Source organism: Eublepharis macularius, chromosome 4, assembly GCF_028583425.1.
Source record: "Eublepharis macularius isolate TG4126 chromosome 4, MPM_Emac_v1.0, whole genome shotgun sequence".
In the NCBI taxonomy this organism is placed as follows: Eukaryota; Metazoa; Chordata; class Lepidosauria; order Squamata; family Eublepharidae; genus Eublepharis; species Eublepharis macularius.
Genome location: NC_072793.1, coordinates 122,120,998 through 122,145,810, shown reverse-complemented (window position 1 = coordinate 122,145,810; position 24,813 = coordinate 122,120,998). Strand labels below are relative to the sequence as shown.

The following is a 24,813-nucleotide window of genomic DNA, read 5'->3' as shown; positions in this document are numbered from 1 at the left end:
TGGCCTGCTTTCGCCTCCTGTTGTTGAGCCTTCTTTGCTATTGTTTCCTCCTCTGGACAAAGAGGGGTGGGCAGCACACAAAGTCGCTCCCCATCTGAGATGCCAGAGTCAGGACTTGATGTGGATTCAGGTAACAGAGAAATGGCAAAGTATTCTTCCCAATTCCCATCCATCATATAGATTCTTACAGCACTGTGCTAAGGTGGCACAACTATTCTGGTTAACTCTAGTTATACATTCATTGGCTTGAACCCAGTGATATTTCTATCAGTAGAACAGGATTTCCTTACTTCCCCCATCCTTCTGTGGCCTAAAATGCTGCTCCTGGGGATAGAGGACCCAAGAAACAGCATGAGGGACAAATTAGGGGTCTGCAATGGAAGAGCAGAACCAGCAAGTTCACCAACCCCTTCTGTTAGCAAAATTTCTTCCACTGGATACAACTTGCAGAGTAGCTAAGATTAGAATACAGCAAGTTGGGTCTTGGCCTTGAAACTCTACTAAGACATGTATAGAACATGGGTCGGGAAAGCTCAGAGAGGAATTTATACCTCCCAAGAGATCTGGCTACCTTCTCCTAGAAGCCAGCCTTGGGATTTATGTATCAGGTGTGCATCATAAACAATCATGGTAAGAGTTCTTACCTGATCTGATCTTCTGCATTGGTGACTGCCTCATGGTATTGTTCCACAGTCAGCTTGTAGATGTCTGCATTCTGAAAATTTAAAAAAAAACCTCACTCAGAAAGCACCACTTTTTAGTCCTGAGTTTCTTAAACTATACAGCACCACAATCCTTAAGCTGGCACCCAAAGAATGAACGTGTTTGAAAATGAAGGACTGGGAAGGCCCAACTCCTCCCTACTGATCAGCATGAACCATAGAGTCATTCTTGCTAAACTATTTGGGAAGCAGCAAATTGACACTCCACCTTCAGTCAAAATCTAACAAACCCAAGAATCTGACTATGAGGGATTTGGCAAAATATGCCTTCCTTAGCAACCACCTGTGCCTTCTTGCAGAGATTAGGTTCACACTTGAAGATCCACTTCCTAGTAAGGGAAGCACTATCTTTCAGCCAAAGCCCACAACCAGCAAATCAGCACAAAATTGTGCCGAGGTTAATGGAAAAACAAGCATTGATTTTTAAAAAACCCACAGATTTCTTACACGGCAGTACACCACATTTGTTTGTACTTGGCATTGGCCACGGCAGCTTTGCAAGTACAGTGTTGGAGCCACACTGCTGGGCAGAGGCTGACCTGATCAGTCCCTTGGACAGGAGACCCACGGGAGGCAAAAACCCCATGTAACAGAAGGATAGAAATAAAATCAATAATGAAAGAGACAACAAACAAAACACAACTAGAGCAACTTCATTTTGTAACAAAGCCCTGTAAGAAATTCCATCAAAATCACCAGAGAGCAGCTCTTTTCTACCACGTATACAGAAGTTACAACAGAGCAAATATCTTCCATATCACTGGCTCTGAAAAGCAATAAAGAGATGGAGAGTGGACTATTTAATAGAATGTCTTATGAACTTGAAGCATATGTTCGTTGCGTTACCCTTCCATACTGTAAAGGGGGTCCCAAGACTTCTCACTTCTATATTAAAACACGGTTCACAATATAATTTATGTGGTATTGTTTTTATTTCATTCAGTGATGCAATTATCATCCATAGGTCAATGCTCATTGAGTAAATGTTTTGTTCTATCACAATAAGCTCAACTAGTCAGCTACTGTGACACAGCCAATAACGCTGGACTTAGCCAGGGAGACATGGATAAAAAGCCTCTGCTTAGCTGTAACACTAAGTAGATCAATAGCAGTCTCTGAGCCTGGCCTACCTTACAGGACTGTTGTAAGTATAAAAATGGCCAGCATTTCTCCTTGGTAGAAAGACAGGTTTTTAAAAATGCAATAAATATATAGGCTCAGACAAATAAGACTGACTCTCACTGAAAAGTAGTACCACCTGAAATTGTGTTTGTCATGAGAGTCCTACAGTATATATGTAGTGTGAGAGGCAGATCTACAGCCTTAAAACACCCATGTGTGCATGCCATGGAAATGAGAGCCAAGCTACAAGTGACACCTGACACAGGTTGGACACTTGTCAGCTTCCCTCAAGTTTTGATGGGAAATGTAGGCATCCTGGTCTTGCAGCTGTAATGGAGAGCCAAGCTGTAAAACCAGGACGCCTACATTTCCCATCAAAACTTGAGGTAAGCTGACAAGCATCCAACCTGTGTAAGGCGTCACTTGTAGCTTGGCTCTCAGGCTCAAACACAATTGCCATTCTTAACATTCTTGTCTACACAGCAGAAACAAATGGCACAAGCAAAAACTTACTTTGTAGAAGGGCTTTTTTCTAGAAAAAGAGGTGGTCGAACTCAGTGGGTTGCCCTTGAAGAAAATGGTCACATGGCTGGTGGCCCCGCCCCCTGATCTCCAGACAGAGCGCTGCGCGGAGGGCAATATAAACTCCCCTCTGTCTGGAGATCAGGGGGCGGGGCCACCAGCCATGTGACCATTTTCAAGAGGTTCCGGAACTCCGTTCCACCGCGTTCCTGCTGAAAAAAAGTCCTGCTGTGTAGCTTGCTTTCTCTACAGATAAACAACAATCCGTTTAAAGGGGAGGGGAGAATAAAACAAGAGCATGGATAAAAGTAATTGAATTCCATTCCCTTTCTGGACACCCTTTCCTCTCTACATGACATAATGTATTACTTCAGGCTTTAGTTTTCACTACAAACCCTCTCCCTCCACAGAAACTTGCTTCCTATGTTCACTCTTATCAACTGCAACAACTTGTCATGGTACTTAGGAAAATGGGACTGGGATGAAGGTAAGAAGCGCCTCATTCTATCTGTAATTTTGTTATAAGCTGTCCATCCTCACACCTCAAAAGCCCAGACCATATCTGGATTTTTGTGCTTCCCCTCCACCACCATCATCACTTTCCTTACAGACTTCTAAATTAACAAGGGTATATATATATATATATATATATATATATGCTTTGATTTTCCTTTCTTACTATATGAAAGCAGTATTGTTAGATGTATCTTTATGCATTACACAAAGAAGTCACAGCAGGGAATTGTTTTCGCAGGTTTTAACTCAAAAGATCTCTTTCAGGAACAGAAAAAAATCACAACTCAACTCAAGTCAAAATGCATTTGCGTAGTGAGTTGCAGAATGATTTTATTTGCTTATGTGTTACATAATGGTCAATTTTTGTTTGTTGTTGAGCTTCCGCACCCCCCCCCCCAAATCTCCTGTCAACAATGTGGAGATCACAGATTTTAATGGCACCCTTTTTTCACTGCCCTGCAAGCCAACATGATTCCTTGTAGCTCCTTGCTGTCTCTGGCTTGCCTCCGAAAAACCGGAAGACCTGTATTCCATTAATTAAAACTTCCATTAAAAATTAAATATTGTGAATAAGTAGGTGCGAGCAATTATCTCCATGGGTTTCATACATCTCAGCGTTCCTCCAATTATGTCCCAAGCAATTTTCATATTTCATACTGTCTGATTTCTCATAGGACCTGGATTTACAAGATCAAAAAGATGACAAAAAGAAGGAAAAGCAAGTGAGAATAGAAAGTACCAAAATGAAACATTTTGTGGGTAATATGAAATAGCATTAGCCTGCAATAATCCACAATGAAAGAGCAGCAGGAACGGAAAACAGAAATAAATATGTTGTATGTGAGGCCCAACAGGAGGCTCAAACAAACAAAAAAAGCAGACCAAAGTCTTGTTTTTTGGTGATCTTTTTTTTAAAAAAGGACTTTTGCCTATAGGAGGTCAAAAGTATAAGAGCATGCTGATCTGAGGATGTCCAAAATGCAGAAAAGCTAGCACTCTAATTATTTATCAATCATCTTTCTCAGTTGCTTTCCCCCAAGACCCTCAAGATAACATATCAGAAACTTATGCTAACAATTATAATACCATAACAATATGATACAAAATCATTATTAATAACTAGGACTAGTTAGACGAACTGTGTTTGGCAGGCTTTTAAAAGACCTTATCCTCCAGTGGAACAAAAACAGCAATGAGGACTGGAAAGACTCTTTTGGAAGACTGTTTCACTGTGTGGGTAGTAGTACCAAGAATGCTCTGCTCTGTGTATTGGCAGACTTTGCCACCCTAAAGGACAGCAGCCAGAGCAAGGAGTATGGGAGAGCAAGGAGTACCCTTTCCCATACTCAAGAGTATGGGAAAGGGTACATAATGTTAGGTATTCTTTTCATAATGTTACTGTTCTCCCACCCCTTCTTTTAGGTTGTTCCTCGTGTATTGAACAGCTTTACCATCCAACGCAGCAGCTCCCTTTCCTCTTTCAAACATCCTCAAAACACACTTCTCCTTATAAAACTGTCTGGAGCAATGAAATTTTACCTCATCTACACTAGCCAAAGTTCAATTACTACCTTAAAAAGATTGCTTGTCACACTAAGGATCACAGAAGTCACATGGCCCCTGCTCAAAAGGCATACAGTCAAAGCTAATAGTCAGGAGAAAGTGAAGCAAGGGCTAAATTGGTGAGTGGACGCTCATGAAAATTTCCTTAACTGCAATCTTTAATCCCAGTCTAATGATGCTTTGGCTCTAAAGAAGGGAAGGAAGCAACAAGTAAGAAAATGCCCCGGTGAAACAAGTTAACTAGATCCTAGATCCTATATGCATATGCACCCCTCTTAGGTCCACATCCTTTTGAATGGCTTAATACACCTTTTCCTGAATTTAGTAACGTATATCCTTTTGACTCAGGACTAGACATGGGCAAACCAGTGATTCACGGTTCGGTGCCGACGACGATCCCAAAGTCACGAACCGCAACGAACATTTTCCATTGCCAAACCGGTTTGCGGTTCACTGGGCACAGAACAGTCCCCGTGGCACTTAGAGAGCCCATATTCCCAGGGAGTCTTTTGCAGGCTCTCCTACAGCCATCACCCAAGTTTGGACAAGATTGCAAAAGGGATCTTGGGAGTTATACCCTCTCCAATCCAAGGCCCCCAGGAAACTCCCACAAAAACCCAAGCTGAATTATACTCGCAGTCTCTCTCCCCAAGGGCTAGCAAGTGGCAACCAAGAGCTCTGTCCCACTCCACTGCTTGCTGAAAGTGAAACCCAGCCTGGGAGCCCACGGCTATTTATAAGCACAGGTCCCACTGAGCAATGCAGGAGGTCTGTGTTTGGCCGTCTGAACTGCCTATCAGGGTTTGCAGGGATGAGATTGGAGTGCCCATGGGTACAGAACACCCCCTTCCCCCTCCCTCCCCTGGGTGTTTTCTCCCAACTTGTAACCGCTTTGCAGCTCTGTGGTTGGAAGGAAGACCTACCGATCAAGGTAAGCTGAGCTTCCATTCGGGTTTCTAGGGCGACAGAAGGAGCGCAGACAGAGTTCAGGCATTCCCCCGGCTCCGTTGCCAGGGGAATTGATTGCTGGTGCCTGAGTGTCTGCCTCCCCGAACCGCAGCCGAACGCAACAAACCAGGCCTCTCCCGAATGCTGGTTTGTTGGCCGTGGACAATCATGAACCGCTGGATCACGATCGCCAATTTCATGGGTTTTTGAAGTTTGTAATGCGGTTCGTGCCCATCTCTACTCAGGACTACAGGCCAGGCATGGGTAGTCCAAAGGTTAGCTGAACATCAGTTTGGCTAATTTCTTAACATAGCCTAGCAGATAATTGTGCAATGAACTAGGAAATTTCTCTTGAGAGGCTGGGAAGAAGGTCGGGGATGAACTAGCTGATTCCAAGCACCAGAGCTTTGATTACAAGACCTGAAGGCCACTGAGATGTTATAGACATAGGGTTGCCAACCTCTAGGTGCTGCTGGAGATCTCCAGGCCACACAGATCAGTTCTCGTGGAGAAATTACTGCTTTGGAAAGTGGACTCTATGGCATTATACCCTGTGGAGGTTCTTCCCCTCCCAGGTTCAACCCTCAAATTTCCAGGAATTTCCTGACCTGGAGATGGCAATCCTATGGTATCTTCCTGAATTCAATTTTTTCCTAGCTTTTTTTTTTAAAAAAAACCCATCATTATCACCATCATGCTATTCTGTAAGAATCCATTTAACACATTTCCATAAGAATAAATGAACATATGATTCTAGCACCCAGGTTTCTGTAACACGGATAGGTTGAATGTCTCAGGGACAAGTCATAGGTTTCACATAATCACAAAAATGATGCTATTTCATTGAACTGCTGTAAAATATACGTTACTTTAGGGGAGATATAAATAGTTTGACTGAAGAACGAGAGCAAGACAAATCAGAAATTAAATGTATATAAGGCAAGGGCGGGGGGAAGAACACCTGAATAACATCACTAACGCCACAGTACAGATTTATCCATCAGGTGAGGAGCTGGGTCAATAGATCAGAGAATGTTTGGACTAAAAAAAAAAAGACAACACAACAACCTCCAAAAATATCTTGTGGTATTGTGACATACTGGTGTATGGAATCTTGTCAGTGGTCATAGTGCTTAAAGATACAAAGAGGATTAATGGCTGTTGAAACGTTGCCAGCTTAGATGAATGCGAGCGATCCCTCTGAAGAAACAGAGGAGGCCAATGGAGGCCTTGACAAATGATGCAGATGACAGCTGCAGGATTACACAGCCACAATCTGCCTAGCACCTGACAGGCGCATCACTTAGACTCCAGCCTCCCCTGTTGCTGCAACTTCTCTTTGGCATTCAGAAACGGACCCCAATATCTAGCTGAAAGGAAATGCATACCCCTTAATGTGCGCAAGTTCCATGAGAAGTAACAAAACAGAAGGGGGAAAGCTGCAAAACCAAAAGTTAATTAAGTACTGGCCACCTCTGCTGCCAGTCTGCACTGTAAGGCTTTCAGGCTGCCTGGTGATAACTAGAGTTATTTAAATTGGAAATTAAGACCTCTTACAGCCCTGCACAGCTGCCACTTTCTTTTTTACTCCGAAAACGAGTGGCTTGATTGTAGCAGTCATTCAAAGAGCACAAATGTAATTCGTAGGAAAGCAACATTAGGACAAAGCTCCAGAGGTAGCAAATGCAGGGGGTGGGTTCTTTATCTCCTCAGAGGTGCTGTCTGCAGAGAATAGTTTGTACCTAAATTTGAGATACTATACCATTTATTTTCAAGATGCAACGTATGTTTTGCATTAATAACAAAATCTATTACTAAAATTCATACACATAAACACCTAAGCACAATAAATTCCATAGAGGTCCAAAATTTCCTCAGAATTTTATAATTTACCACTTATGAAATATGAGATGGCAGTTTCGCCAACGTACAATTGATCATTTGGAATCACTGCCCACCTGCTCAAGGTCTGGGCCAGTAGTGGTATCCTTTGAGTTTCTGCAGCACAAAAGAATACCTAACTACCTGTCACTCTTCTGATTAGAGATGGGCACGAACTGAAATACGAACCAAAGTTTGTGACAAATTGGGCCGCTGTGGTTTGCGAACCACCAGTTCGTCAGAGCCCATTTTTGACGAACCACCATGAACTTTAGGCTGGTTCATTTTTTTGGTTCATCACTGCAGACAGCCTGGTGCCGATCAATCAGTTTCCTAGGCAACAGGGGTGGACTTCCTGAAGACCTTCTGCTGATCCGGAAGTAACTTCTGCTGACTCTGAAGTGACAATTTGCTGACCTGGATGTGACATTTTCATGAATCAAAGTAACTAGTTCACGAACTGGGGGCAGGTTCGTGAATGTTTGTGAAATATGACAAACCATGAACTGCACGGTTTCGTTTTTTTCCGGTTCATGCCCAGCTCTACTTCTGATACAGTGAAATGTGGTGTAAATAAATGAAAAAAATACATTCCAAAGCCATAAAACAAGGTTTTAAAAGAAACTGCTATTATTATTAATGTAGTATTAGTATACGGAATAACACAAAGATGCTATAACAGTAATTTATTTAGAGTTGTTAATGCAATGTATTTTTACTTTACAATCTATATTTGATTAATCCTCATAACAATATTGTGAGGGAGAATTATTAGCATTATTATCTTGCAGATGAAGAATTGAGGTAGAAAATGACTTCATGAAGGGCTATTGTGAATCCACTGAACTCAATTCTGACAGTCTAGCCCAGACTTGTAAATAGGAGTGTGCACCCCACCCTCCAAAAATCCATTCAGTAAATCTGATTTTTTTTTAACTGAATCTGAGAAAAAATTCAGAAATCTCCAAATTCTTAATTGATTCTCTAATTAGGTTCAGGTATTTCAAAAAATTCGGCCATTGTTTTCTATGGGAAAATCACTTTGGGAGAAATCCAGTGGACTGGAAGGATCATTTTTTTTCAACCAAACTTCACCTAATTTGTAGGGAACCTACTCCTGACAGTTCTCTAATGACCCCCCCCCCCAAATTTCAGGAAAATTGGGTCACAGAGGCCAGTTTTATGGACCTCCCCAAAGAAGATATCCCCACCCATTTGCCATTATTTGCTATGGAGAAAATATCTGATAGCTATCCAGGGGGCTGAGGGTAGCATTTTTCCTGACAACTCCACCAAATTTTCAGGGGACCCACTCCTAACTGTCCTCTAATGATTCCCTGAGTTTTAAGAAGGTTGGACGCCAGGGACCAATTCTATGAGCCCCTGAACAAGCTGCCCCCAGCCACTCCATTGTTTTCTATGGGAAGAAAGTCAAAGCTGACGCCTATTGCAGAAACACACTGGGACAAGGCTGCCATGGTCAAGGCACATTCCCAAATGCAAGCTTAGCTCATCCTAGAAAAAGCTCAACAGAACCAAACTGAAGCACAGGAATGGAATCCCCCCAGAACAAAAGTGAAGGAAGGAGAACAATACCACATCAGAAAAATGACATCTATTCCACTCAAACTAAACTGAAGCAAGGGACACTGTTGCAACTTAGCCCAACAGAAGCAAACAATGGGCGTCAGCTTTGACTTTCAACCAAACAATGGAGTAGCTGGGGGACCTTGTTCATAGAATGAACCTGGGGGAGGGGAGGTTAGAGAACAGGAGCTGGTTTCCAACCAGTTTGGTGAAATCTGGTTAAAAATGACTCCCTCCAGCCCACTGGACAGCTCCCAGAGTGTTTTTCTTATAGAAAACAATGGCCAAATTTTACTGATTTTCTTTTTGAAAACTCATTAAAAATTCAGAACACCTGATTTTTGATTTGGAATTCTTGGATTTTACCAAATCAGCCAAAATTCGGTATTTTAATCCAAATTATGAACTGAACTGCTCACTGCTACTTGCAAAACGTGTAAGCCACCAGGTTAAACACTGCAAGCAAGGAACCAGTTCTGGCTATCCTCCACCTTACTGGAGTAGGAGATATTTTAGAAAATCCCAGGAAGCATCATCTTTGCAGCATAGGAGGATGTTTAGTTTAGAAACTCCCAACATTTTGTAAGTGCCCACTCCATGGCAGCCATTTTTGGTATCCCCTTCTACTCTTCTCAAAATTCCAAAGGTCTACTGGCTCAACAAGGTTGAGGACCTCTGTTGTAGGCCACATTTATATATTACGTTTAGGAACCATATCTACTAGATCACTCAGATTTAGACTGAAGATTAGTTGTATATTTAACTACCCAAATTTACAATCAGTACATTTAAAATACAGAGGATGGATGTGGCTTTTTGAACTCATTTATTGCATGCTTACTAGTAGGGGCAGCTGAGTGCTGACGGCAATAGAAACATAGAGCTGGAAGGGACCCCAAGGGTCATCTAGTCCAAATCCCTGCTCAATGCAGGAAATTTACACTGACCCTTGCTCTATGCCTATCCAGAGGAAGGCAAAAAACCTCCAGGATCCCCAGCCAATCTGGCCTGGAGGAAAATTCCTTTCTGACCCCAAAGTGATGACTGGCATTACCCTGGGCATATAAAAAAGGGTGACGAAAGCATACCACTGGCTCATCCCTTCCTGCCCTTCCTCTCACAATCTGTCTAAATTCCTACTGAGTCACAGAACCAGCCTCAAGTGGGGCATTCCAGACTATTGGGAACATGGCTCCTCCTTTCCAATGCAGGGTCAGTGTTCTCCAGTTCCTCTCTAAGCCATGTACGTCTAAACTTGTCTGAACCTTGGAAAACACCGTGTTGCCCTCCCCTTATACAACTTCAACCCCCCTTTTTTAAAGATGCAACTAAGTACTATTTACATCATTATGTCTACAGAGATCTCCTTTAATCAGCATCTGTTTACACACCCTCTAATCTCTGGAGCCCTTCTCCCTTTATGAACTTACTGAGTGGGTCGGAATGCCCCACTTCCGAACCACCAAGAAAGGAAACTTCACGGTAAGTGAATTCAAATCTTCCATTCTCCAGTGGTTAGGAGTGGGGCATTCTGGACTATTGGGACATCTAACAGCAGTATGCCCCAGGGAGGGTCCGATTTTGGCTCCGTGATTAGAGGGTATGTTAAGGGTATGCTGTAACACCCTCCTTCCAAAGGCTGCCTACGCTGAGGCTATCTTGTCAATTCTATAGTGCCTTGTGAAAGAATGCACTGATTTCCAGGTTGCTGCCTTGCACACCATCTCTAGAGATGGAAATGCTCTATATGCCACCGATGTGGCCGCTCCTCTTAAAGAGTGTGCTGTAATACCCTGTGGTGGTTCTAAGCCTCTGGCTTTATAAGATAAAATAATGCAACCCCTAAGCCATCTACTTAAGGTAGAAGTGGGCACACTGTTCCCCAAGGATGACCTACGAAACGATACGAACAGTAACTCTGAGTTTCTTATTTGTTTGGTACTATCCATATAAAAACTCAATGCCCTGTGGACATCTAGGCAGTGCCATTCCTTTTCTTTGTCATAGGTAGGATTAGGGCAAAAGGATGTGAGGACTATCTCTTCACTTCTATGAAAGACTGAATTTACTTTAGGAATTAAGGTTGGGTCCGGTCTAAGCACCACTTTATCTTTGTGGAACACACACATAGCTCTGTATCCATAGATAGGGCTTTAATCTCAGATACCCATCTTGCGGATGTGATGTCTATGAGAAAAATGGTTTTAAAGATCAGTTCTTTCAATGGAATTGATGCCATCGGTTCAAAGGGTTCCTTGGATAGGGCTTTTAATACAATATTGAGGTTCCATATGAGGAATCTATGTATGCTTGGACGGTTGATGAGTGTAGACCCCCTTAATAATCTCTTGATGTGTGGATACTGAGCAGTTCAGTCCCCTTTTTGTAGGAACCCTAATGGCTGAGATAGCTGGTACTTGTCTCTTAAGGGTACTAGAACTAAATCCCTTGCCAACCCCTCTTGGAGATAACCATGGTCTTGGCATTGTAGTTCCTGACGCTGAGTTCTCCTCACTGTGACACTGAGAGATCTCTGTCTTTTGGTGCTACACCTCTGAAGATGCCAGTCATAGCTGCTGGCGAAACGTCAGGAACTACAATGCCAAGACCACGGCTATACAGCCCAGAAAATCCACAACAACCATCTTGATTAATGTTTCTGCATATCCGAATTCTTTCAGCTGTTTCCGCTCAACTTCCACGTTGTGAGTCTTAGCATAGCAGGTTGAGGATGCTGGACAGACCCTTGGGTCAGTAGGTTCTCTTGCAGTGGTAGCTGCCATGGTTTCATGGTCGATAGTCTCACTAATTCCTGGAACCACGCCCTCCAGGGCCAATGTGGTGCGATTAATATTACCTCTGCTTTTTGCTCAATTATTTTTTGTACTACTCTGTGAAGCAGTTGTACTGGAGGAAAGGCATACAGGAGTTGTTTCAGCCATTCGCAATTGAGGGCATCCACTGCTCACGCCTGAGGATCCAGAGTCCTTGAGATGTAAGTTTCTATCTGATGGTTTTAGTTTCTTGCGAAGAGGTCTACCTGAGCTTCCCTGAATCTTTGGCAGATTTGGCGGAACATGATTTTGCATAGCCTCCATTCCACTTGATCTACGATTTTCCTGCTCAGCTAGTCCGCCACTGTGTTGTTCTTTCTGGCTAAGTGTGTCGCCTTTATAGATTTGAGGTGTCTTTCTGCCCAGACCATGATTACGCTGGCTTCTTTGTGAAGGAATTTAACCCTTGTTCCCCCCATCTGTTGATGTATGCCTTTGCTGTCGTGTTGTCTGTTTGGACTAGCACGTGACAGCCTTCCAACAGGTCCTGGAACTCCATCAGACCTCTCCTGATGGCTCTGAGTTCTAGCAAGTTGATACTCTGGGACTTCTCCTCTTCCTTTCACTTGCCTTGGGCCATCCTCCCCATGGAGTGTGCTCCCCATCCCCAGAGGCTTGCGTCCATGGTCATGATTATCCTTTTCGGCTCTCTGAGAAGGACTCCCTCCGAGAATCTGTTTGGATCCCACCATCAGTGGAGCTTTTGAATCGGGTTTTTTGGAATCTGTACCAGCTTGTGCCTTTTCTGTGCTATGAGGTCCTGGTATCGCAGGAGAAATGTCTGAAGTGGACGTGTGTGGAACCTCACCCATTGTACTACGTTCGAGCATGAAACCATTGTCCCCAACAGTAGTGCCAACGTCATGACTTCCACCTTCAGTTGGTTCCTGACCTTTTTAAAGATGCAACTGAATTTTACTTGCCTCTCTTGTGATAAGAAGACTCCGTCCCTGATTGTGTTTATGTCCACTCCCAGATGGGTGATTGTTTGGGTGGGGAAAAGGAAGCTCTTTTCTGTGTTTATTATGAATCCATGTCCCGACAAGCAAGACATTATAAGGTCTACTGCCATCAAGCCTGCCACCAGCGATGGGGCTTTGATGAGTATGTCGTTGAGATATGGGAAGAGAGGCACGCCCTGAAGCCTCAGGTGTGCCATCAGAGTTACCAGTATCTTTGTAAATACTCTGGGTGATGACTTCAGACCCAAGGGAAATTCCCGGTACAGATAGTGCTCCCCATTGTATGCAAATCGTAGGAACCTTCTGTGTGACTCCCTTATTGGGATGTTCAAGTAGGTCTCCGAGAGAGTCCTGACAAACTTGTTTAGCCACTTTAGGTCCAGTACCACTCTCATGTCTCCATTCTTCTTCAGTACAATGAAGAAGTACCCCTCTTTCTAGCAGGTGGTGAATGGCTTTTTGTATGAGCATGTGTTTCCTGCCTGATTTGTTCTTTGATACCTGTCTGAAGCGATTGGGGGGGGGAGAGGTGACTTCTAGGGTACAGCCATTGTTTATTATGTCTAGTACCCATTTGTCTGTCACTGAGCGATTCCATACATGTGAAAAATTGTGTATATGCCCCCGACCCTCTGTGGTACCTGACTTTCTGGATAGTCATGCCAAGAGGTTCTTTTTTAATCCTTTCAAAGGATGTCCTGTTTTTAAGTACGAGAAGGGTCTATTTGTGTATCTGGTCTTGAGTTGCCACTGACCTTTACTTGGGCTTGAGTTGTTTGGACGCCATGTCCTCTTGGAGTCTCAAAAGGGCTGTAAACTTGCTCTCTTTTCTCCTTGATGGTAGGACCTTTTTCTTTTCTTTGTCCTCTACTAGATACCTATCCAAGGCCTCACCATAACAGTTGACCCCCTTGAATGGAATCCCTGCCACCTTGGCTTGTGCCACTGGATCAACGTCTCGGTTTCTGAGCCACGTGTTACATCTGGCTGCTACATTGAAGGCCATAGCTCTGTAGGCTAACTGCAAGGCGCCTAAGGAAGCATTCGCTGCGAAAGCTGTTGCTAGTGCGATCTTCTTTATCTCGTCTTTGATTTCTTTTGGCACTTTCTTCCCTGCCGCTGCAAGGTCTGAGGCCCAGGAATACGCTGCCCTTGTGAAGAGTGAACCCACCACTGATGCATTGAGTGACGTGGATGACGCTTCAAAATCTCTGTGTATGGCTTGCTCTATCCTTCTGTTGCAAGGGTCCTTGGGCATGCCTTCCACATCCATGGATAGCTCAGAGGTAGATGCCAAACTGGTCACTGGATCATCTATCAGTGGCAACTTAAGTTTCTTGGTAGCCTCTGGAATCAGTGAGTAAAGCCTCTTATAGACTGCATAGGGAGCTTTTGGTTTGGCTGGGGTTTCCCATTTTGTCTTGATCACATCAAAAAAGGCTAATGGCAGGGGTATGCCTGAGGCGACAGTCCCTGACTTGGGGAGAACTCTCTGACCCCTCTGGGAGTTTTGGATTTGGTTCCTCTTTCTTTTGGGTTTATGTGTTATCTCCAATACTCTCAGCACTTTGGGTAACAATCTACTGTAAAACTTCTGAGGAAACAGCCTAGTGTGTATGATAGGCATTAGTTCCTCTTCTTCCTGTTCATCCAATAACTCACCCTCTTCCCTATCTGAGGAAGAGTCAGATCCCTGGGAGTTCTCTGATTGACTATCCAGCAGAGGGCTAGGATCTCTGTGAGCTTGTTTATCCTCCCTCTTTCTTCTCTTGGGTCTTAAGGGAGACTGAGAGAAATCCTCTCTTTCTTTCCCTGAGACTGGATCTCTTTTTAAGGGATCTTCCCTGTCTTTCTGAGAGCCCATGTGGGGCCCTACCCTGGGGAAGCTCCTTCAGGGCCTCCCTGAACTCTCTCTTAATTTCTGACCTAAGCCATGTCAGCAAGTTAGTTTTAGCCTCTTCTCCCCACAAGTCTAGTTCGTGGGTTCTTTCCTGCTCCTCCCTCCCTGATCTCTGAGAAACGGTGGAAGCTGGAGAATTGGGCAGATCCAAATCACACTTGGCATTTGCAATATCAGCTGTTTCAGTGTGGCCTGCTCTAGCTGCCATATCAACTGCCAGACGCTCCTTCCTGCAAAAACTGGAGGGGTTGGAAGGGAGAGAATAAAGAATGAAAATGAAAGAAGAGGCGGGTTGGGGATCCCTCAATCTAGGCCAATCCTCCCCTCTCCCCGCCTGGGTAGTCTTACCGTCTCTGATGCTTATACTGAAGCCTGCTTTTGCTTGTGTCAATGGGTGAGAACGCACTTTAACTTGTCCCTTCCTTGCACCACTCTAGGCTGCTGCGGTCGTTTTTGTGCCTCCTTAGGCTCGGCGGTTGCTGATGGACAAGGGGGGGGAGAGTTTGCCCACAAAGCCAAGCTTGTCTCTGGGTCCTACGAAATTCAAGGACTGTCAGCTCTCATGCCCTCTGTGTCCTGTTTCAGGGCAATCACCCTCTTTGGACCTGAGGAAAACCAAAGGTCCGTTGGCTGGGTAGTTCCACAGCTTCGCGCCTTGAAAGATTAAGAGGGAGGAGAAGGTGGGTAAAAAAGCCATTCCCGTCCTTCCCTGGAGCTTACTGTGCTTTTGTTCTACGTCCGTTTGATCTTTTGATGCTGGGATCGTCACTCTCTGCAGTGTAGTTGGAGCTGTCCTGCACTCAAGCAGGGCCAGAAAAAACTGGAGAACACTGGAACAAGTCCCTCCATTCCGGGATCAAAAGTGCCGGCTGACCCTGCATTGGAAAGGAGGAGCTATGTTCCCAATAGTCCGGAATGCCCCACTCCCAATCACCAGAGAATTAGGATTCACTTCAGGATCAGAAAATGACTACACCTGCAATGCTAGAAGAAGATGTGAAATTAGACTAGTCACTGGAAACAGAATGCATCTTCAAGTTAAACTTGTTTTCATGTTCCCTGTTTTATGAAAGAGAACAGTAACAGAACAAGGCCCACTAGGAATCTTAGTAGAAAGACCTCCAGAATTTCCTCCTACATTGCCACATCAAGGGAAAGTCTTATCCACAATAGACTAAACTTACAGAAGGATATAAAGCACACAGATATAGTGATAATGAACACATAAAATGACCAGAATAAATGAGGATGCATGACTTTCAGATCAGCAAACAGCAAAGATAGTAAGCTTATGCAGACTGATGGCCAAATTTTCAATTTGTGTGGCTACCCTCCCTACATAGTCTCCTATCTATACTGGAACCCTAGGACCTAAAAGTGGGTCATGCCTTGACTTTGGCTGAATCACACCAATAGTACTATTGCTATTTTCTTTTTGTCATTATTTTTTAAAAGTGGAAAGAGAAAAATAAAAGAATTATTAGATGCTAAGTAGGGCATAGACTCCTGGGTCTATAATAGAGGTAATTTTGGGGGATACATCAGCAAGCTGTACCTGCTGAAATTTCCTGTTCCATGCAACTAGGTCAGATGCTGTGTTATCTTCGTTACATTTGGATATCACAGAGAGAAAAAGGCCAGAAACAGGCATATACTAAAAATAATTTGAACTGGGTCCTATGTGGCAAGCTGGAATTAAAGGTGAATTCTGGAGGTAATAAGGTTGAACAGTATTAGTTTTATTGAAAAGCATTGTATACTATGAGGAAGTCTGGGCTGCTTTAGCGTGCTGCCTATTTATTTATCTTGCACACAGAGTACACCAACAACTTGTCTAACAGGACAGGCAAATTACTTGAAGAATGCAAAGCACTTTGCATACTGAAAATGTATTATTTTCACACAAGCACTGCTTATAACAGGGCAGCAGAGAGCCAGAGTGTTGTAGTGGCAAGCATACTGAATCTGGAATTAGGAGATCTGGGTTCAGAATTCTATGAAGTTCACTGGGTGGCCCTGGGCAACTCTCCCTCAAACAAGATTTTCTCACAGAGTTGAAAAGATGAAATGGGTAAACACCATGACTGCATCTCTAGTTCCCAAGATGAAGGGCAAGGCAGAAAACACAGGAATCTGACTCTCTTGCTCCTATGCTCTATATATGTGAACAGGGAAACTTGCTTACAATGTACTGCAGTTTGATCTGTAACACACACTGCAAAGGCTGCGTTCATAAGGGACTTAAAAGTGCCTTGCCGTTTTTTACTAGCACTATGCTCTTCAACAGAGTGACTTTCTAAAACTGCAAGTCCAGACTGCCACAATTTCCCAGGTTTTTTTTTTAAATCTACCTATATTACAGAAAGAGGGATAGAATCCACTTTCATTCATTTCACAAGCATTTTGATACCATGTAGAGGAAAAAAAATATTAACTTTGGCAATCATTCTTAGTGGCAAGCACAGCTATTGTACTACAAATGTAGAAAACTTGCAGCATTGTATATATAAAACAAAATTGGGTTTCAGTGGGCTGTCTTCAGACTTTTCCCAAAGGGTATTTATTCTTTGAATACAATCATTTGAAAAGGTACAAGTCTCTTTCATAGGTCAGCAGGCACCTATCTGGTTCTACAACATTTGGCAATATAAAGTACATGCACAAAAGCTATGTTTAAAATGCTCTGGAAGAGTATTGTACTTTCAGTAAGCTAGTGGATGCACAGGGCATTCCAGTTAAGTGCCTCTGCCTAGCTAGCGTGGGAATAGTTAGTAACATATACCCAATAGTTCATGGAAAATAACATAGTATAAAATGGAAGCCAGACCTGTGAATGCATGCTCTCTATCGCCCCTTTCAGCATTAATCATGATGACTTCATATGACACGAGCACTGATGCCTCTATAAACCAGATACTGTAGCCACGTTTTGAATGTGGTTCGGAAACCATGATTGAAAGGGTACATACGAATTAACCAGGGCTTTTTTTCTGGGAAAAGAGGTGGTGGATCTCAGTGGGTTGCCCTCAGAGAAAATGGTCACATGGCTGGTGGCCCCACCCCCTGATCTCCAGACAGAGGGGAGTTTAGATTGCCCTCCGCACTGCTCAGCGGCGCAGAGGGCCATCTAAGCTCCCCTCTGTCTGGAGATCAGGGGGTGGGGCCACCAGCCATGTGACCATTTTCAAGAGGTTCCGGAACTCCGTTCCCCCGCGTTCCCCCTGAAAAAAAGCCCTGGAATTAACTATGAGTTGTGTGGTATACATACAACATGAAGCAATAGTTAACACCGAGAAGAAAAGGAAGGTTAGTAGCAGTCACTCTAGAGAGGGAAGAAAGAATGAGTTTGTGAGAGTGGCTCAGGTTTGCAAACTATGATTTGAGGGAAACCAAACACAAGCTACAAAACAGAAATTGGAAGCTGGCCTGTAAAAAAAAAATTGGTCAAATGGCCTAAAAATAATTAGTTAAAGAACTAGACCAATTTAAACAATAACAAAGACTTCCATGTTGAGCTTTGACCATAAAGATCTATGGCAGTAATTAGATACCAGGCACAAGAATTCAACAAGCATTTTCCTCACTCCATGTAACACTTACATGCTAAGAATTACTGCTCTTATCACGTCTAATTCATTCAGCAGTTTTAAACTCGGTTTCTATTTGGTAAATATCCTACTGTAAATTCTCAGAAGAAAGTCCCTTTTAGTCATTTTAGACCCCTGGCAGCCACATTACCTAAAGGGGTTATTCCCCACAGTGACTACAGCACAGGCCTGAAGACTCAGTACCTGAACTGCTATAACAATTGCCTGTGTTCTCTGAATTTTGCACTCCTTACTATTGATGCTTACAAACGGCCATTCATTACTGTACTTCTGGCCTCGTTCTTGACTTCATGAAATTCTTGACGTATCTGACGATGATCAGACAAAGGACAACAAATGAACCTATAAATTGACAATATCTATTGGCATTGGTTGGAAGAAAATGATGTGGTCTGTCTTTCCCTACTTACTCCACCTGGTTACACAGTCTTCTACAAACCCCGCAAAGGTGGCCCAGGAGGGGTGGCTATTATCCTCTGTGAGTCCTTCAATTTCCTCAGGTTTTCAGAACAAACTATAGTTGATTTTAACTAGATGCTCGTTATATTTGGGAACTAAGGGTAGATTAGGAATTCTCCTTGTTTACTAGCTGCCTAGTTCCCCAATAATCACCCTTTATGATTTGGCAGAGGTGCTCTTTGGATGTGGTGCTGGAGATATCTAGGCTGATTTTCTGGGTGACTTCAACATTCATGCTGAAAGCTCCTTGCCAGGACCAGCCTGGGATTTTACAGCTTCTTTGGCCTCTCTCACATACTGACAAACCCAAGTAATGAAAGAAGCCACACTTTGGACTTAATCTTTTGCACTCTGCCTTTGAGGTCTTCTTTCAGGAATCTGGCCTGAACCATGGTCTGACCATTATCTACTAACAGCAAACCTCACAAAACTAACTGAAACATCACCATTATCTACTAACTGAAACCTCACAAAAAAGGGGAGCATTAACATAGTTTGCCCACAGAAACTCATGGACCTTTTTGGATACCAAAACATGTGGGATTTTAGAATTCCAAACACATACTCTGTTGAGGCTGCAGTGAAAGCTTGGAATGATGCAACTTCTCATAGCTATGGACAAGATTGCTCCTCATCAACCTTTCCCGCCGTTGGAGAGGAAAAACAGATCTGTGGTTTACCATGGAGCTGGGTGGCCTGAAGAGAACTGGAAGATGTCTAGAAAGACACTGATGGAAATCTTGCACTGAATCTGATAAGAGTGTGCTATAGAGTGCACTGGAAGACCTATGAAACAATGGTGATAGCAGCAAAGAAAAAATATTTCTCTGCAACCATTCCATCTGCTAATTCATGACCATCCCAACATCTCAACATCTCCCAGCTCCTAAATCTCAACCTATACAGTCAGGAATAAACAATAAGCTGTGACACCTTTGCAAAGTTTTTTGCTGATCAAAAAGCATAAATGCACTATGATCTGGATGCCAGATATAATACAGGTGAGGCAGAAGAAATACTTAATACAGTACCTGGTCCCCTTATGGATCATTTTTACCCTGTCCTTTCTAGGCAAAGTAATTAGTAGCAGACCAACTACAGGTCTTCTTGGATAACTCTTGTTCTCTGGATCCTTTTCAGTCTGGGTTCAGGCTGAGCGAGGGGAGGAGTTGATGAACTCTGTTTTAATGTAGACAAAGGTCATTCCTCCTTTTTGCCCCTCCTGCAGTCTTTGGTACAGTAAATCATGCCATCATTTAAAGGAATTTGCAGGCAAAAGAGAGTATCAGGGGATGTACCTTGGATTGGTTTAAATTGTTCCTCATGGATTGAACTCAAACAATTGACACTGGAGACCAGCATTCTTCAGTGAATTATCCTGTGGGGTTCCACAGGGTGCAAACTTATCCTCCATGTTATTTAACTTTTATGTAAAGCCATTAGGGGAAATCATTCATAGCTATGGAACTGGACATCATCAATATGTGGATGATACCCAGTTCTGTATTTCACTATCCAAATCACTGGGCGATGAGGTAGAGGTCTTCTTGAGTCACTGCCTGACAGCTGCGGTCAAATTGCTGAAAGTGAAAAAATGAAACCGAAGCCAGACAAGATGGAAGTGATGCTGGTTGGGAAGGCAGAGACCTTGAAGGACATTGTGCTCCCCACTTCTTATGGGGTTCAGTTGACCCATGCAGATTCAGTTGAGCTTATAGTTATAATTGATCTAACACTGCTTCTACAGAAGCAAGTTGACGTAACGGCCAAAAAAACCTTCTTCCAACTCAGTCTAGCCCAGAAGATAATCTCCTACCTTGACTCAATTAAACAGGGCCTTCTGCAGGTGCCACCCTACAAATGGGTAAAATCAACTGTCCATACACATTTTCTGTTGTGGCCTCCACCTTATGGAATTGCCTGCCTGATGAGTTTAGCAGGGCTCAAACTCTCCTAGCTTTCTTAAAACTATACAAAACTGAATTACTCAGGAGGGGATTTTCACACAGGTAGGAGGGCTGCACTGTAAGAAATTGGTTCAGAGAGATGCTTTGGTAAAGGGATAAGGAACATAAACTATATGAATATGTACTGTCAGTTGCTGTAAGTATGTTCCTACTAAGTAACTTTTGCATCTTTTAACATGTGATGTTTAATTGCTTATGCCTTATTGTAGCTCTGTTTCAGATTTCTGCTTTTCAAATTTCTACAATCCATACCCTATTGCATTATTAATTGGATGTTCCAAGTGCTGACTGTATTGACTTACACTGTGTAATCCACCTTGAGTGTCCATAAGAAACAATAACATACAAATATATAAAAGAAAATAAATTTATAAATAAAAATAATAAAACAATACAGCCATTGTAATAAAAATCAAGCAGATCATACACCTATGGCAGTTTCTCCAAATAAACATAGCACGTGCCCAACAAGGGCACATTGATGAATGTGACCCCCCACACACACACACACACAAAAGCTCATGGTTTTCCAAGCCCTGACCTGACCAGTAGGCTCATTGCTAGGTGGTTCTTATTTGGGAAAATACAAAAATTATCCGTTGGATCAATCATAGAATCATAGGGTTGAAAGGGACCTCTAGGGTCATCTGATCCAACACCCTGCACAAAACAGGAAATTCACAACTACCTCCCCCTCCCCCAACAGAGACTCTCAATTGAATTTCCATGCTCAGATACATGTATTTCCTCACAAGTATATACATCCTTTATATATAATGCTACTCCATCCCCTTCCTTACTTGTCTATCTCTATGAACAAGTTGTATCCCTCAACCTTAGTATTCCAATTGTGTCATTCCACCAAATTTTAGTAATGCCTATTAAGAACATAAGCAAAGCCATGTTGGATCAGGCCAGTGGCCCATCCAGTCCAACATTCTGTCACACACAGTGGCTAGAAATCCAGTGCCATCTAAAGGACTGTCAGTGAGGCCAGGACACCAGAAGCCCTCCCACTGCCTTCCTTCCAGCACCAAGACAACAGAGCACCACCTCCCCACAAAGAGAATACCATCTATCTCCTGTGGCTAATAGCCACTGATGGACCTCTGCTCCATATATTTGTCCAGTCCCCTCTTGAAGCTGGCAATGCTTGTAGCTGCCACCACCTCCTGTGGCAACGAATTCCATGTGTTTATCACCCTTTGTGTAAAGTAGTATTTTCTTCTATCTGTTCTAACCCAACTGCTCAATAATTTCATAGAGTGCCCACGAGTTCTTGTATTGTGAGAAAGGGAGAAAAACACATCTTTCTCTACCTTCTCTAACCCGTGCATTATCTTGTAAATCTCTATCATGTCTCCCCTCAGTCGTCTTTTCTCCAGGCTAAAGAGCCCCAAGCGCCTCAATCTTTCCTCATAGGGAAAGTGTTCCAACCCTTTAATCATTTTAGTTGCCCTTCTCTGTACTTTTTCCAGTGCTATGATATCTTTTTTAAGGTGTGGCGACCAGAACTGTACACAGTACTCCAAATGAGGCCTCACCATCGATTTATACAGAGGCATTATGATACCGGCTGATTTGTTTTCAATCCCTTTCCTAATAACCCCTAGCATAGCATTAGCTTTTTTTATGGCAGTCGCACACTGTGCTGACGTTTTTAGTGAGTTATCTATCATGACTCCAAGATCTCTCTCTTGGTCAGTCTCCGCCAGTTCAGACCCCATCAACTTGTATTTATATTTTGGATTTTTGGTTCCAATGTGCATTACTTTGCACTTGGCTACATTGAACCTCATTTGCCACATGGATGCCCACTCTTCTAGCCTCGACAGATCCCTTTGGAGTGCCTCACAATCCTCTCTGGCTTTCACCACCCTGAACAATTTCGTGTCATCTGCAAATTTAGCCACTTCACTGCTTAATCCCAATTCCAAATCATTAATAAACAAGTTAAAAAGCATTGGACCCAATACCGACCCCTGTGGCACCCCACTGCTCACCACCCTCCACTGTGAGAAGTGCCCGTTTATACTCACTCTCTGTTTCCTATTAATTAGCCAGTTTTCGATCCACAAGAGGACTTGGCCCTTTATCCCATAGCTACTGAGCTTACTTAGGAGCCTTTGATGAGGAACTTTGTCAAAAGCTTTCTGGAAGTCAAGATAAACAATATCTATCGGGTCTCCCTTGTCCACTTGTTTGTTCACTCCCTCAAAGAACTCTAACAGATTGGTGAGACAAGATCTTCCCTTACAGAACCCATGCTGAGTTTTCCTCATCAGCTTTTGGTCATCAATGTGCCCACTAATTTTATTTTTGATAATAGTTTCCACCAACTTACCCGGTATTGACGTCAGGCTGACTGGCCTGTAATTTCCCGGATCTCCCCTGGAACCTTTTTTAAAGATGGGGACAACATTAGCTACCTTCCAGTCCTCAGGAACCGATGCAGAGTTTAATGACAGATTACATATTTTTGTGAGGAGATCTACAAGTTCACACTTGAGTTCTTTCAGAACTCTTGGATGTATGCCATCTGGGCCCGGTGATTTATCAGTTTTTAAATTATCCAGCAGTCGCATAACCTCCCCTCTCGTCACCTCAATGTGACTCAGGTCTTTCAAAACCCCTCCCAAAGTCAGTGCTTCCGGAGTGGGCATGCACTTCTTATCTTCCACAGTGAAGACAGAAGCAAAGAACGCATTCAGCTTCTCGGCCATTTCCCTATCACCCTTTAGTAATCCTTTTACGCCTTGGTCATCCAAGGGCCCCACTGCCTCCCTAGCTAGTTTCCTACTTCTAATATATTTAAAGAATTGTTTATTGTTTTTCTTTATGTTCTTTGCAATATGCTCCTCATATTCCCTTTTTGCCTGTCTGATCACAGACTTGCACTTTTTTTGCCACAGCTTATGCTCCTTTTTATTAACCTCACTCCGACTAGTTTTCCACTGCCTAAAAGAATCCTTTTTACCTTTTACAGCTTCTATTACATTGCTTGTTAACCATGCTGGCCTTTTCCTAAACCTATTTGTGCCTTTCCTAACCAGCGGTATATATTTAATTTGAGCTTCCAGGATTGTAGTTTTAAATAGTCTCCAAGATTCCCCAAGTGTTTTGACCTTTTTTACTTTCCCTTTCAGTTTCTTCTTCACGTACCCCCTCATCTCAGAAAAGTTACCCCTTTTGAAGTTAAACATGGCTGTGTTGGTCTTATTTGGCAATTTCCTATTTATACATATGTTGTACTCAATAACATTATGGTCACTGTTCCCAAGTGGTGCAATCACATTTACATCTCTCACCAGGTCTTCAGCATTACTGAGGACCAAATCCAGGATCACCTCTCCCCTAGTAGGTTCTGTAACCATCTGTTCCATAGCACAGTCATTGAGACAGTCTAGAAACTCACTTTCTCTCCCCCGATTCGAACACCCATTGGCCCAGTCAATGTGTGGGTAGTTAAAATCACCCATTACAACACAGTTTTTTTGTTTAGCAGCCATCTTTAATCCTGTCATCATTTTATAATCCTCCTCTATTTTCTGATCTGGAGGGCGATAACAAACTCCCACAGTTAAGTTTCCATTTGGGCCCGTAATTTCAACCCATAGCATTTCCAGAAGCGAATCTAATTCAGTTGCCTTCTCAATCTTACTGGAATGTATACCTTCTCTGACATATAGAGCCACCCCACCACCAACCCTTCCCTCCCTATCCTTCCGATATAATTTATATTCAGGAATCACCATGTCCCACTGATTTTCCTCATCCCACCAAGTTTCTGATATGCCCACAATGTCTATGGATTCGCCCAACACTAAACATTCCAGCTCCCCAATTTTACCTCGGACACTTCTAGCATTTGTATATAAACACCTGTAACTTCCCCGGCACACTTTGCCTCGAGACGTAGTTAGGTCATCTGCACTTTTTGTCTCCATCTCAGTTGACAACTCTAATCTATCTCCCTGTAGAAGTGTTATACCTAGCCCTTCATCTCTCTGAGATGAACCATCCTGAACCAGAGACACTTTATCTCTTGTCGGCTTTCCCCTAGCATTTAGTTTAAAAACTGCTCTGCCACCTTTTTGATTTTAAGTGCCAGCAGCCGGGTTCCTTCTCGGGACAAGTGGAGATCATCTCTCTTGTACAGCTCCCGCTTGTCCCAAAAAGAATCCCAGTGCCTAACAAACTTGAACCCTTCCTCCCTACACCA

General features: G+C 43.1%; 1 protein-coding gene across 1 annotated transcript in view; it reads right to left on the bottom strand.

Annotated features, from left to right (window-relative positions):
* The window catches only part of CHCHD6 (coiled-coil-helix-coiled-coil-helix domain containing 6), a 301,834-nt gene that overhangs the window by 125,990 nt on the left and 151,031 nt on the right, over positions 1-24,813 (bottom strand). Inside the window, exon 6 of the mRNA XM_054975161.1 lies at positions 645-715. Coding sequence (XP_054831136.1) covers positions 645-715 — 71 coding nt within the window. The remainder of the gene's footprint in view (positions 1-644; positions 716-24,813) is intronic.